The 16,126-nt window shown below is 42.1% G+C and overlaps 1 protein-coding gene across 1 annotated transcript in view; it reads left to right on the forward strand.

Moving 5' to 3' along the window:
- The window catches only part of LOC306913746 (prostasin-like), a gene marked incomplete at its 3' end in the record, with an annotated part of 66,445 nt that extends 54,727 nt beyond the window's left edge, over positions 1–11,718 (forward strand). The window contains exons 2-5 of the mRNA XM_079490559.1: positions 8,756–8,921; positions 9,401–9,672; positions 10,381–10,520; positions 11,440–11,718. Coding sequence (XP_079346685.1) covers positions 8,773–8,921; positions 9,401–9,672; positions 10,381–10,520; positions 11,440–11,718 — 840 coding nt within the window. The remainder of the gene's footprint in view (positions 1–8,755; positions 8,922–9,400; positions 9,673–10,380; positions 10,521–11,439) is intronic.
- Between the last annotated feature and the right edge of the window lie 4,408 nt (positions 11,719–16,126).

Genomic DNA, 16,126 nt, shown 5'->3' on the forward strand with positions numbered 1-16,126 from the left:
GACAGATTGATAGACATGCACAGATAAGTTAACCTGGCATTACCAGACTGGTCAAGTGGGATTCACTCACAAGTTACGTGGCAATGCTGGCAGTTTCGGATGTTATCACACGATTTAAAAACCCTAACTCTAACCCTAACCGGCCCTATAGGTGTAAACTACTTCCTCCAAAACTTTAGAAAGGAAGGGTACCCGAGATAGGCCTGAAGTTGGAGAGAATTGATGGGTCTAGCTTTTAAAAGGGTGAACCACAGCATGTTTGTTCTGATAAGGAGCATATTGGTGATTATAGGTTGATAACATTCGATACGGGTGGCAATTAATGCCAGGCTACAGATAAGTCAGTCAAGTCACCTTTATTAATAGTTTAAAAACAAAAAGGTGACCCAAAGTGCTTTCTAAAGGAAAAGCAGGAAAATAAATCAAAGCAAAACTAGAGTGTAGAACACACAATTCATGACCAGGGGCAGCAGAGAATGTCCGTCCGGTCACCTTTAGCTATGAGTAGTGTTTGGGGAACTGAAAGGAAGTGTTGGAGCTGAGCCATATGTCCCATTTAAGCACTATGCATGTTGTCATAAAATCACACCTGTGTGAACTGAGCGGTGCAACTATACATTTATTTAGTTACTGTACTGTGCTCTGTACAGTATACTGTATTGTACTGTGCTCTCTACTGTACTTTGAGAAATAACAGAGTTACCGTGTGGGGGTCCCCCGGAACATCCAGACCCCCAGGAACGCGCCCAGGGCTCGTACTGTAGTGTACTGTGCCACTTTACTCTATGCTGTACTCTACTGGCCACTTTAGGTGTTGCAGCTGTACGTGCTTGGACAGACGCACACATAGGGACATGTATAGGGAGTGGACACACATAGCTGTGTAATGGAGCGGAGGCACCGCTCAAAAATAACTATTCTAATGTTTGGATTTTATTTTTTAGAAAATATTTGACTGTAATGACATGACCAAAATACGGATGCCAGGTTGAAAGTGGATACTAATCGCATATTTCCGGGTGTGATTACAACTACTTACAGTAGGCTACCACACCCCAACCACAACCGCAACTACATAGTGTACAAACTGTACTGTATGCTCTCCAAGTTCATAAATCAACACCACCAAATCTCAGTCAACCTGTTCTCACCCAAGCCACTGCAATTAAGTATTGGTACAGAGCAGGTGTGCGGCAAATAGCACATAGCTTTATTTTGGAATACACAAGCAAATAAATCAATACAGTAGTGTTTGTGTTGTCTGAGAAAACAGGACAGACGGGTCCAGCAAAGTGCTGCTTGTCACACATGTCACTGATGGCAATAAGTGATGATGAGACACACGGTATGTCATCTTTCTCATACCAGGGTGTGTTCAAACTCTGCGTCTTGAGTAACCGAATATGGGGCACGGGGACATGGGCGTAGCTTGAACTTGAACTTAATTATTTTGCCATTTGTAATACAATGCCCTAACCTAACCCCTACAAATTTGTTATTTAGGACAGCAGCGCGCGCGCACGCACGCACGCACGCACGCGCACACACACACACACACACACACTACAGCTGTACAGCGAGTCATCATGTCATGATAAGAGAGATGATTACAAACTACAGTCAGAAGCACACCACAAGTTAGTGGTTTGTTTATTTACCTGATTGCTGTCAGTGTTTTCTTTAGCCGCAATTTGCAACTCTAGATTTTTTTATAATGTGATGAATCTAGAGTTGCAATACCCTCCATTGACTCACCACTCATCCTAATTGCGTTTGCGATCTGCTTGTATTAAACGACATTAAACTCACCAACATTGCAGCTGTAGGCCAAGCTTGAATTATCCTTGTTTTTCATAAAAATCCACCATAGACATGTTATGAGCTACTTTCTGTCAAGAAATTCTGTGCAGGTGATTATTTTTCTAAGTGCTGGTGTTTGGAAGCACTCGTCGTAAGTCACTGAACGGCCCTGCGTACCACCTGTTTCGAATCTGCACATAATGCAGGAGGGAGCAGCGCGACCCATTAAAGAAAACGAGTGCTTCCAAACTCCAGCACTTAGAAAAAGATCCAGTGACCAATTTGTACTGATCACCTGGCTTAAATTTGTATGCATTCTATGCAACCTCTGTCCAACCACTCCCATGACTTTCAGTAAAAGTATCGGCATTTCCATTGTTTTCAAGGAATTGGGTGCAGTTGTATTTTTACAGTTAACCCATTAAGAACTGAGGCCGATTCTACAAACGTCTTTTAAAACAGTTTTCTGAAAAATGTACGTTTCTATATCAATGGTGCTCATACATTTTCATGTCAAGCACCCCCAAAATTATATGTACAGTATATGGCCACCACCATCTCAAAATATTTGTGTTCCAGGGACCCCCAGAAGCAAAGCTTTTAGTTAAATATATAATGTGCCAATTTTCAAAATGTTTCAGATCTACAAGCTCGTAGCACGGCATGAAGTGACGCGCTATGAGCTTGTATATCTGCTATTTTTGAATATAGAATAAAAAGCTAAAGCTTTTTAGCTCAAATCTAAAATGACTTAAATGGTTAAGTCCAACGTGAAGGCACTCTGACATGCATTGCGCCATGTAATGTCCTTAACATTCTTTTGCAGCACATGGTGTGAGAGGGAAATATGTCTTTGTTTTGCATGACAATATGTCAAATGAGCCCAATAGTGGTCCGTCCAGAACTGTCATTTCAATGTGTTATGTTGAGTCATGCTACTGACATGATGATTACATTCGTAACCGTACTCCTTCAAGACAGACACACACGCACGCACGCACGCACGGCGCACGCACGCACGCACGACACAGCCACAATGAAAATACAAGCTCACAGAAGTTGTGATCTTATAGATGGGCTATTTTTGCCAAATGTTCACCTCATAATATCGACTCTATGGTTAATATATTTATGGAAAAGAGGCTACTAAGTGTTTTCTCTTTTGTACAAGATACTGTGTATTCTCTCATACACAGTATCTTGTACAAAAGAGAAAACACTTAGTAGCACGATACAGCAGATAGGGAATGTGATGTACGGTAAGGGATCGTGTAACTTCATGCATAGTGAGAGTGGAGCAGTGCTGCAGTGGAGTGTACAACTTCATGCATAGTGAGAGTGGAGCAGTGCTGCAGTGGAGTGTACAACTTCATGCATAGTGAGAGTGGAGCAGTGCTGCAGTGGAGTGTACAACTTCATGCATAGTGAGAGTGGAGCAGTGCTGCAGTGGAGTGTACATGCATTCGTTGTCATATGAGCATAAAGTTATAATACCTGCGTGACGGCCAGTGGCGTATCTATACAATAAGGCCCACCCCTCCCACCATCTCCTTGAACTCCTGCCATCTGGTAGGAGGTTCAAGAGCCTATAGGAGGAAGCACCAGCAGGCTGTCCAACAGTTTCTTCCCCCAAACCATCAGGTCACTGAATGCTCGCCACATATTGCCCCCAATGCCAACATCCTGAGAGATGAACAGCACTTTACACATACAGCACTTTGAATGCATCAGCACTTTCTCCTGCCAATGTTGTCTGCTCCTTTTACCTTTTAATGTTTTTGAAAAGGCTTTGCCTCTTTTTAATGTGTCTATTGTTTTTAAATGTGAAGCATCATGAGTCGTGGAGAACGGTATTTTGCTCCCCTGTATGCCCAGTGTATATTGTGGAAGTGACAATAAAATCTGATTGATTGATTGATTGATTGATTGATTGATTGATTGATTGAATTACAGGATCATATGTGAACTTGATAATTATGTCTGTTCTCACGGTGACACTGCCATTTGTGTACAAAACACATGCAACCAGTTCTACCGGTCAGGACAGGGACTTCAAGATAGCAGTATGTTCTTACACCTTTTTGACATCTGTTGTGTATTGGGTATAGAGACACACGGGGGACTACAAATTTCACGCCCCCAAATGAGACAGAGGCCCACTTCTGGTCCGTTTCAACTGTGTACTGCAGCTGCCAATGCAATCCCTATGAGAGGCATCATGAAATACCCTAATTTCACTGGTTCATTACTGAGGCTTTTGTGTTCTAATAAAGTGTCCCATATGTTTGATTTGTCCTTTTCAATGTCACATACCTGCCATCTCAATATACATCCTACAATGTACGATAATATACTCCATCAGTTTGTGAAAAGTGCTAGCATTGTAAATCTCAAGTCAAAGTGGTCGCATAGTATATACGTCACGGTTGCATCCCTTGAGGTTTTCAATACCCAGATAAATTTGTTGTATTTCGTTTTATATGCTATGTATTTGTTGAAAATGATCTAAACAGCTTCTTGCAAGACTATTATTAATACTCATCTGGAGAATTCACTAGGTAGTTGAAAATGTCAGGATGTCACTCCTCCATTTAGCTGGGTTATTTTCCCATGCAACTATTCAGCAAAGTTAATTATACAACAAGTTGACAGCGGTAAAACACACCGTCGGAGCTCCATGGTAGGTAGAACATATATAGTAAGCCCGTGACATGTTCACAATATAGACATGAATAACAAAGTCAGTCGGGATCGGGATGTATATTGAGAATTCCACTCTTCAAAGTCGGCGCTCGTAGCCTCGTAAAGGCAGTCACGTCCCTTAAAAGCGACAGGTTCTCTGTCTGCCGTCTCCCCTCTGCTCCGTTAACATTATGGGTAACTCATTCAAGTGGTAAATTAAATGTGAAATACATCCTCTATTGAGAAAACAACAATATATGTTGACAAAGACACTTCATACATTTGGAAACATATTTTTATTCAAATCAATATAGTCTTCAGTTCATTTCATATTATTTTAAAAGTAGGCTAACTACAGTTGAATTTCAATGGACTTCTATGGGCTGGCCTGCAGTATCCGTGCCAATGGACCAGAAGTGGGGACGCTGTCTCATTTGGGGGCGTGAAATTTGCAGTCCCGCCCCCTACCAGGGCCCAGGAAATGATTCCCCGTTCATTTTCCTCATAGACTTTTCAAAAATTATTTATTTAAAGACCTTTTAAGCCTCGTACAAAGCCAACTCACAACAAACACAATTTTGTTGTTGTTTTTCTTTATAATTATTTGTTTGGTCCAAAATATTGTGTTTATTGTCATGATTTGTCACGACTCGAGTTGGCTTTGTCCGCGGCGTAACCGCCTTTAAATAAATACTTTTTGAAATGTCTATGAGGAAAATGCATTGGGAATCATTTCCTGGGCCTGGCGTCGTCATGAAAGGGGGCGGGACTGCGACGCTCTATAGGCAACCTTAGGCACAGCTAGGTGCCAACATTGGCACAGGGGAGGGTAATCACTGGCACACTGGCTTAAGTGAGAGAGAGAGGAAATAGTAAATTCAATAAATTTCCATCACATACAAATTACATGCTGCATATTATTCTACATCCATTCAAACTGAACACTGACTGAGGAAGGAGTCTGTGAGATAGTTGGGTTATAATAACCCTATAACTAAAAATACATCGGATGTATGGATGCACCTGGGACGTATCCTCAGTGATGTATCCTGAGGTCAACGGGGTTTCGGGTCTACCAACATCATACCCCTCACTCAGGCGACCCAGCCGGGGTTGATCAAATCCAGACTTACGTCCCAGTAGCTACCTGTACCCTCGATCAGTCCATTAGGGAATGAGCAAGGCCACACAATCCGTTGCTCCGGAACTACTCCGCCGGGACTGGGAGAACCACATTCTGGCTCGTGGAAGGACTACTAGGCTCTGTGGGTTGACTCCTGTCCGGGCCCCTACTACGCCTCACCAGGTCCACTCCTGCTCTCACCAGGCCCAGGACCTGTGTGTTGCACCAGACTCCCAGCACCAGGTACTTCATTCAGGAGTGGTGGATTATAATGGCCCTCCTAAAGGCCTCACCGAGGTTTGTTGGGCTTCCTCCTCACGGAGGACACAGGCTGGGGCGCTAACCCATACTGCTCACCCGTTGCCGTCTACATTGCGGCTGTCACCCATCTCTCCGGTGGTCACCAGACTATATACCGGTTGTCACATAGTCTATTCCTATCATTCACTATAAATAGAATAACTATAACTAAAAATATATCGCATGGATGCACCTGGGACGTATCCTCAGTGATGTGTCCTGAGGTCAACAGGGTTTCGGGTCTATCTACTATCTCCCAGACGTTAAACGATCTAATGGCCTAATGATCATTGTCCTGATGTGAAAGAAAATATTTCCAATGACGTTGGTGGGGGGGGGGGGGGGGGACGACGACGACGACGACATCCTTAAATAGAAGCCTATAGTGTACAGTAGGTGTTAATATACATAACCATGGAAGTGAAGGTCTTGAGAATGGCTGTTGATTGATTGAGGGAGTGACCAAGTGTCTGAGAGAATGACCGAATGGAGGGTAAAGGATGCAAGGTGCAGGTGTGTGGGCGGAGTTAAGCAGAAAGAGTTATATTTAAGGGTGACGACCACCTGCAGCCAACACAAAGCAAACATGGCCCTCCATAGGCTATGCCTGTTGGTCGCCCTGCTGTTCCAAGGTAAAGCTGAGGTGTTTTTTTATTTAATGTTTTTCTTTCTTAACTGGTCAAACTTTTTTTCTCTGTCCTCTGGTGTGTGTACTAATCAGTATTATTTGTTTTGTGTGTGTGTGTGTGTGTGTGTGTGTGTGTGTGTGTGTGTGTACACATACATGTGTAGAATGTGTATATTATATTGTATGTATTGTACCAATGATCAATAGAGCATCGCAGTCCCGCCCCCTCGAGAGACCCGGAAAAGAATTCCCCGTTCATATTCTTCATAGACCTTTCAAAAAGTATTTATTTAAAGACGTTTACGCCGCGGACAAAGCCAACTCTTGTCTTGACAAATCATGACAATAAACACAATGTTTTGGACCGAACAAATAATTAGAAAGAAGAAAAAAAACGTCAGGTTACAATTTGTTTGGTCCAAAATATTGTGTTTGTTTATCATGAGTTGTCACGACTCGAGTTGGCTTCGTACGACGCTTAAAAGGTCTTTAAATACTTTTTGAAATGTCTATGGGGAAAATACATTGGGAATTATTTCCTGGGCCTGGCGTCGTCATGAAAGGGGGCGGGACTGCGACGCTCTATGGCACCACATTATAGAGCGTCGCAGTTCCACCCACTTTCATGACAATACTTTTTGAATTGTCTATGAGGAAAATGAACGGAGAATCATTTCCTGGGCCCTGGTGGGAGTGCGACGGGACTGCGACGCTCTATTGTGAGCTGCATTGATTTGGCAGAATATAAATGTTTTCTAGTTGTTTGTACTAGCCTGAAATGGCTTTGGTACATTATTTGTCTTAGGCCCAGAGCCCCAAATTAATCGAATTATAGAACAAAGCAGATGAAGGAGATTCATAATACTTTTGGTTTCTGGTTGTTTCCTGTTGCAATTAAATGTCAGTTTCTAATAAATGTGGACTTAATATTCTTCAGATACATAAATTGGTCTAATTAAGAGTTGATATATACCCTGCTGTCTTTGTTTTTCTAGCAGTAACACTTGCCCGCTTACATTTTATTCTCCAAAATTCCTCAAGTGTGTTTACCTTGTGAAGACACAGGCGATCAGTGTCACTCACACACAAATGCATTAAAGTACATAAGTAATACAAGTAGCAAACCTATACAGTACACAGCGTATTTGTAGCTTTGTATCGTCCTATCTGAAGTTGAAACCAGCACAACTTGCTTGTATCTTTGTATCTTCATGTCGCTGGCTTCCATTGAAAATGAATAGCCTTTGCATCTGCCCGAGTTAACTCAGCATGACATAATTGTATGCTGCATGGAAATGCTCCATATTAATCTGTGCTGTGTACTGATGAGACTTCCTTACAAATGTCTTTCTTTGCTTTGAATTTTCAGGCTGCACTGCACTGCAACAACCGTCTGCGTCTGGTAAGCATCCAGGTTTATCTGCACCGTTTGTCTTTAATTTCAGGCTGTTACTCACAACAGGCATCAAAATCTGTGTCTGGCAAGCATCCAGGATTAGCAGCACTGTTTAAGTTCATTCAATTTCTCACTTCCTCTAGGCAAATTAAGGCATCTAAAATAACTTCTTATTTTTCTAAAGAGCTCAGAGTATGCTCATCATCTCTTGTCAGGCAAGCATCTCCATATTTCCATTAGTTTATCGCATGTCAGTGTTGTGCAAAAGAAGAACGCGTCACAAAAGGCAATTGTTTTCTTGTAACCAGGGGTCATCGATTTGCCCGTACACAGACAAATGTGTCTGTGGCAAAGACTTGTCGTGGCATATTTTAGATTTTCTTTTGCACACCATTATAATGGTGATTATTTTCTGAGGTGGGTTGGTCTTTCTGTACCTCCATGATGCTCAGTGATGATGCCCAGCATCCCTATTCTGGGAGGAACGTTTCCCCCCAAAATAGACGAACTACTGGGCTTCAAGATATTCCATTTTTGGTGAATCGATTTGTGAAAAGAAAAGAGTGTAGCAAATGTGCTCTGTTTTATCAAGTATAGAGGATTTAAGTGGTATTGAATTGGTACTGAATTTGCAGCTCAGCAAAAGCTAATTAATCCTAGTATGTGATGGAGGACAATTTCACCATACATTTAAATCTTCTAGCAGTATGATTATTGTGAGCTATTTAATCGCGATAAATGATAACGATTATGGTCCGATCCCAAACTAGTAGAAGTAATAACACACATCCTGTGTACTGAAGATGATGATTATTGTTTTGTTAAGTGTGCGGCCAGGCTCCCATGAACCAGAAGATCGTCGGAGGGCAGACCGCGCCGCCTGGCAGCTGGCCATGGCAAGTCAGCATACAGTCGCCTTTCTACGGTCATTTCTGCGGAGGTTCCCTCATCAACAGTGAATGGGTGCTGTCCGCTGCCCACTGCTTCCAAAAGTGAGACATATGTATTGCATTGCATTATCGATCATTTAATTAATTGAAATGATTAATAAAAATCCTTGTTTTTTGCACGTCATTAAAGTAAAAAGGTCCAACATTTTTGAAAATTGCTGATTTACAAGCTCACAAGGCATTGCGATGTGACGTGTTATCACAATATTTTAGTTAAATGAATTGCAAATGTATAGAATAATCCCCAAGAAAATAAATGGATAGTTGAATCCCTATCAGTGTTCATATACCTAAAGGGTTGTGTGCGCTTTGCATGTGCGTGTGTGAAATCATCATCATACCAGGAAGTGGCAAAAAAAACCTACTTTCTGGCCTCGACAGCCCATACATCCAAACAGAAAAGTTCTATCTAATTGCATTAAATGCTTATAAACTCACTTTGCCACTCGATTTACCACTCACTTTATGTATGTGCATACCTCATATCATTCATTGCTACCCCCTCCTCCACTCTCTTGCAGCCCTGATCCCAATGAGAACTATATCATCTACTTGGGCCGCCAGTCCCAGGAGTTGATGAACCCCAATGAGGTGAACCGCACGGTGGTGCAGATCATCAACCATCCTCAGTACGGCCAGTGGACGCATGACAACGACATGGCTCTGCTGAGGCTCTCCCACCCCGTCACCTTCACGCCGTACATCCGCCCGGTCTGTCTGGCGGCGATGAACAGCACCTTCTACAGTGGAACTATCAGCTGGGTGACTGGCTGGGGGACGGAAGGTAGTGATGGTGAGTAATAAGGCGGGTGCATGCATGTGTTTGGTCCAACGCACTAACAGTCCGACAGGCATTAGTCACATTAGTCCGACAGGCACCCTACCCAAAATCCGAAACCTAACCCTAACCTCACAGGAAAGCCACGGGTGAGTTTTAACCGGCAGTGGCATTTCGGGACTCGAGAGCCACGGGTGAGTCTTAACCAGCAAAGCATAATGCATGGCATGACATATGCAACAACATATTATGTTGTCGGACTGTTGCATGTTCGACTATGTTAGAACAGACCTTGAAGTCAGTGGTGGAAAGTAACTAAGTACATTTACTTAAATAATATACTTACTGTAAGTACAATTTTGAGGTATTTGTAGTTTACTTGAGTATTTCCAATACTTTTACTTCTAGGATCCAAATACTGTACTTTTACTCCACTACATGTATTTGAAAGCTTTAGTTTTTTTGGCCATTTGGAAACGGCTAATCTGTAAGCGCACACTGCCTCGCGATGCGACGCATTGTGAGCTTGTAGATCTGCTATTTTCAAATGATCTTTGAAAACTTGAAATGGGACATTCTGTATAATGATTACTTTTAATTTTGGTACTTTACAGTACATTTTGATGCCAATACTTTTGTACTTTTGCTCAAGTACATTTTGAATTCTGAATTACTCTTACTTGTAACAGACAAATGAGTCCCGTTTCCTCTCTTCCATTCTAGTTCCCCTGGCCTCTCCCCAGAACCTTCAGGAAGTCGATGTGCCGGTCGTGGGGAACCAGCAGTGTACATGCACCTACTCTGACATCACAGAAAACATGCTTTGTGCTGGCCTCAATGAAGGAGGAAAGGACTCCTGTCAGGTGACAGATCATACTTTTTCTCTGTCCATCATATCCTCCTAGTGTTGTAGTGCTACTTTTAGAAGTGGGGGGGACGCCCCATAAGACATTATGCGCACACACATGCACGCGCATTTGCACGTGCGCAACACACGCAGACACTCACTATAAAACATGACGTCTATATCCTGTTTAGAAACCGGGTTTACCATGCTTAATCGTATCCATAAAAGTAAATACAAGTCAAAAAACATATTTTTGTCCTAAAATAATTTTAGGCGTGAGAGAAGTGGGGGGTACGTCGCTCCCCCGATACCCGTCCCCCTACTACACCCCTGCTTCTATCAAACTCTCTCTCTCTCTGGCACCCCATTGTATCTGCAAAGATGTTTCATTTAATCATAACGCTTCATATATGAGCAGAGTTGTCCCGATCTAACTTCCATACGGTGCATTTTAATTCCACACTTTTTAACCATTAACCATAGAGAACACTAAACACGGGTGATTTTCACCTGGGAATTTTTTTTTTTGTCATTTTCATAATGTTGCTGATGTCTGAGGTGGGGTCTTTCAGTACCTTAATGATGCTCAGTGAGTCAGTGACATCATAGAAGGTATAGGTTTGTTTCCCTGCCCACATCCACATCTCTATTTTTGAGTGGTGGTAGCACCTCCTATATTCAGCTATAGTATAGATTAGTAAATCGGCTATTTTGCCCTAACACAAAGATTAAATTGACAATATCATCATACATCATGAAGATGTATGATAAGAGCACCCCTCACTTCACACGGGTGTGATTTTTCTTTTTTTGTTTAGTGATGGTGTGACAAAAAGGATGTTTACATTGTTTAGTGTTCTAGGGGGTAAGGAGACAAAGGGAAAAAAAGCTTATAACTTATTATAAACAACATCATGAATCTCTCATTTCCTCAGGGAGACTCTGGCGGGCCGATGGTGAGCCGCATGATGAGCATGAGCAACGACACGCCACCCCGCTGGGTCCAGTCCGGCGTGGTGAGCTTTGGCCGGGGCTGCGCCCTGCCCAACATCCCGGGAGTCTACGCCCGTGTGTCGCGCTACCAGGGCTGGATCAGCATGCACGTCACCTCTGACCCGCCAGGCTTCGTTAGGTTCATGTCCGACGGCATGGACACCGACGTCGGTTTCCAGTGTCCTACACAACCACCCATGCCCACTCCTGACCCTGATCCATTCCCGTGGCCAGCCACCACATACCCACCGTGGCCACCCATGACCACTCATGACCCTGAACCATCCCTGTGGCCAGCCACCACATACCCACCGTGGCCACCCATGACCACCCATGAACCCGTATACCCACCGGGGGGGACCACGCGCCCACCACCACCCATTAGACCGTGTGAGAGTCTCTTTTGTGGCGGCCCTAACACCGTCCATTTCACGTACTTCACGTATGTCTTAACTCTCGCACTGATGCTCTACAGCGTGGCTGGTTTTGCATAAGGGCTTTTCAAGGCACCAAGTTGCGTTACGTTAAGTTACGTTGGCCATAGGGAAACTTCTCTTTACATTGCTTATTTTATTGTGTGGATTTGGTTGCTTAAAGCCCCATTGTGCGATACATAGCCTATAGATAGATAGATAGATAGATAGATAGATAGATAGATAGATAGATAGATAGATAGATAGATAGATAGATAGATAGATAGATAGATAGATAGATAGATAGATAGATAGATAGATAGATAGATAGATAGATAGATAGATAGATCATAAAAACAAGCACCTTGACAATTCAATATGACTATTAAATATTGCACAATGTGGCTTTAACATATAAGGGAATGTTCACTCTAGCCCTGGGGGTCAAAAGTATGTTGCTTAGATTCTAATTGCAACTACTGTAAGTAAAAATAAAATCTTAATTTTGTATCTCTGAAGATATGTTGAATGATATGCAGCTAAACTATTAAAGTTTTACTTTTCTTCCAATGTCCATTTGAAACTTTGTCTATCTCATATGAATCTCTGCAATCAGACAGAAAGAAAGGCCAATTAACAGTAATTACAATATTGACATCAGGTCAGAGCCACTAATGAGGAAAATGTAGACATGGTGATTTGGTGTAATATGTGAAAGTGGGGACCGGGGACCCCTAGGGTCCTTGAGGGGGTTCCAGGGGGTCCCTAGCAAATGTGTTAACACAGCATCAAAATCGGATTAACCACGGTAATCCTATTTAATACTTACTAGGCCTACTTAAAAATGGCTGATCTGTAGAAGAACACAAATCTTCTCTCCTGGGGGTCCCTGGCACATTGTTTCAGGTGGAGGGTACTAGCCTCTCAGTATATACCTCGAGACCATGTGGGCCCCTTAAGCCCAAACCACACCAAAGGGTCGGGTTGAGACAAAAGGTTTTTAAGGTAGACCACACCAATGCAACTCATTGCAACTCAATGAGTTGCATCGGTGTCGTTTACCTTAAAAAATACCAAAAAGGTTTAAGCATAAAGCCTTATGCTTAAACCTTTTTGGTATTTTTTACTATTTTAAAATAGTGACCTTGTGAGCTTGTAGATCGGCTATTTGGGGCAAGCCCCTGTGGTCATGACATGTTGCCAGACCCACACGGCCCCATACGATTGATTCCCCCTCTGTTTCTTTCATGTTTTTTGTTGAGATTCTGAATAATTAACTCGCCTCCTCCCAACACCGTCTTATAATTAATCCAGTGACCAATTTGTACTGATCACCTGGCTTAAATTTTTACGCATTCTATGCAACCACTGTCCAACCACTCCCATGACTTTCAGTAAAAGTATCGGCATTTCCATTGTTCAAGGAATTGGGTGCAGTTGTATTTTACAGTTAACCCATTAAGAACTGAGGTCGATTCTACAAACGTCTTTCTAAAAGTTTTCTGAAAAATGTACGTTTCTATATCAATGGTGCTCATACATTTTCATGTCAAGCACCCCCAAAATTATATGTATATGGCCACCACCATCTCAAAATATTTTTGAAGCAAAGCTTTTAGTAAAATATATAATGTGCCAATTTTCAAAATGTTTCAGATCTACAAGCTCGTAGCACGGCATGAAGTGACGTGCTATGAGCTTGTATATCTGCCATTTTTGAATAGCCAAAGTATTAGCTCAAATCTAAAATGACGCATGACATGAAGGCGCTCTGTAATGCCCTTAACATTCTTTTGCAGCACATGGTGTGAGAGGGAAATATGTCTTTGTTTTGCCAAATGAGCATGTCAAATGAGCCCAATAGTACATAACTGTCATTTCAATGTGTTATGTTGAGTCATGCTACTGACATGATGGTTGTACAACCAGTTTGTCAGACATGGAGATTACATATCTCACAGATGTTGTGAGCTTGTAGATGGGCTATTTTTGCCAAATGTTGACCCCATAATATCGACTCTTTGGTTAATATATTTATGGAAAAGAGGCGCAAGAGAGGATACACAGTATCTTATACAAAAGTGAAGAGAAAACACTTAGAAGCACGATACAGCAGATAGGGATTGTGATGTACGGTAAGGGATCATGTAACTTCATGCATAGCGAGAGTGGAGCAGTGCTGCAGTGGAGTGTACATGCATTCGTTGTCATATGAGCATAATGTGATACCTGTGTGACGGCCAATACAGTAGGCTATGTCACCAAGACTGACATGGCGACATTTCATCAGCTTATACTCAATTACAGGATCATATGTGAACTTGAACTTGAACTGTCTGTTCTCACGGTGACACTGCCATTTGTGTACAAAACACATGCATACCGGTCAGGAAAGGGACATCAAGATAGCAGGTACACCTTGGGGTAGGCAATGGGGTAGGCAACCTTAAATATAAGCCTATAGTATACAGTACAGTAGGTGTTAATCTAGATACATAGCCATGGAAGTGAATTTCTTGAGAATGGCTTTTGATGGATTGAGGGAGTGACCAAGTGTCTGAGAGAATGACCGAATGGAGGGTAAAGGATGCAAAGTGTGTGGGCGGAGTTAAGCAGAAAGTTATATTTAAGGGTGACGACCACCTGCAGCCAACACAAAGCAAACATGGCCCTCCATAGGCTATGCCTGTTGGTCGCCCTGCTGTTCCAAGGTAAAGCCGAGGTGTTTTTTTTTCTTTTCTTTTTTTCTTTAATTTTTTCAATTTTGTTCTAAACTGGTTACTTTGTTTTCTCTGTCTGCTGTTTGAACTTCCATGCATATTTTAAATATTTGTTGCGTTGGCTGTATTTCAACTGTGTGTGTGTGTGTGTGTGTGTGTGTGTGTGTGTGTGTGTGTGTGTGTGTGTGTGTGTGTGTGTGTGTGTGTGTGTGTGTGTGTGTGTGTGTGTGTGTGTGTGTGTGTAGAATGTGTATATTATATTGTATGTATTGTACCAATGATCAATATGGCACCACATTATTGTAAGCTGCATTGATTTGGAAGAATATAAAGGTTTTCTAGTTGTTTGTACTAGCCTGAAATGGCTTTGGTACATTATTTGTCTTAGGCCCAGAGCTCCAAATTAATCGAATTATAGAACAAAGCAGATGAAGGAGAGTCATAATACTTGGTTTCTGGTTGTTTCGCATGACATAATTGTATGCTGCATGGAAATGCTCCATATTAATCTGTGCTGTGTACTGATGAGACTTCCTTACAAATGTCTTTCTTTGATTTGAATTTTCAGGCTGCACTGCAGCAACTGTTGTTGCTGCAACAAATGCAACGCAACAACCGTCTGCATCTGGTAAGCATCCAGGTTTATCTGCACCGTTTGTCTTTAATTTCAGGCTGTTACTCACAACAGGCATCAAAATCTGTGTCTGGCAAGCATCCAGGATTAGCAGCACTGTTTAAGTTTAAGTTCATTCAATTTCTCACTTCCTCTAGGCAAATTAAGGCATCTAAAATAACTGCTTATTTTTCTAAAGAGCTCAGAGTATGCTCATCATCTCTTGTCAGGCAAGCATCTCCATATTTCCATTAGTTTATCGCATGACAGTGTTGTGCAAAAGAAGAACGCGTCAACAAAGGCTTTTTTTTCCTGGAAAGTAACCAGGGGTCATCGATTTGCCCGTACACTGACAAATGTGTCTGTGGCAAAGACTTGTCGTAGCATATTTTAGATTTTCTTTTTTGCACACATTATATTTTCTGAGGTGGGTGGGTCTTTCAGTACCTCCATGATGCTCAGTGACATCATAGAACGTAGGTTTGTTTCCCTACCTACATCCCTGTTTTTTTTATTTTACACAGGCAGGTGTTCAGGTGAATTTCACCCGTGTTTAGTGAGTGATTTTCTTTTCTCTCTCATTTCATGTCCCAGGAATGGGTGGATAAAAGGTTATTATTATTATTTTTCACCGACTTTGCTCCCCTATGATATAGGGCCCCCCATAATATCTACTTTGCGTGTGTGTGTGTGTGGTTTTTTTTTTAAACATTGGGTAAAATATACCTGAGTTTAGTGATGGTGTGACAAAAAGGATGTTTAGTGTTCTAGGGTTAATACGGACCACGATGGAAACAAGTCCCCAGGACTTTTTGTGTGTTATCGTTTTAGCCCTTGGAGCCCTATTTGTGTCAGTGCTTTACTCCATATCCCTAAACTTCCT

This window comes from Electrona antarctica (genome assembly GCF_951216825.1).
Source record: "Electrona antarctica genome assembly, chromosome: 21".
NCBI lineage: Eukaryota > Metazoa > Chordata > Actinopteri > Myctophiformes > Myctophidae > Electrona > Electrona antarctica.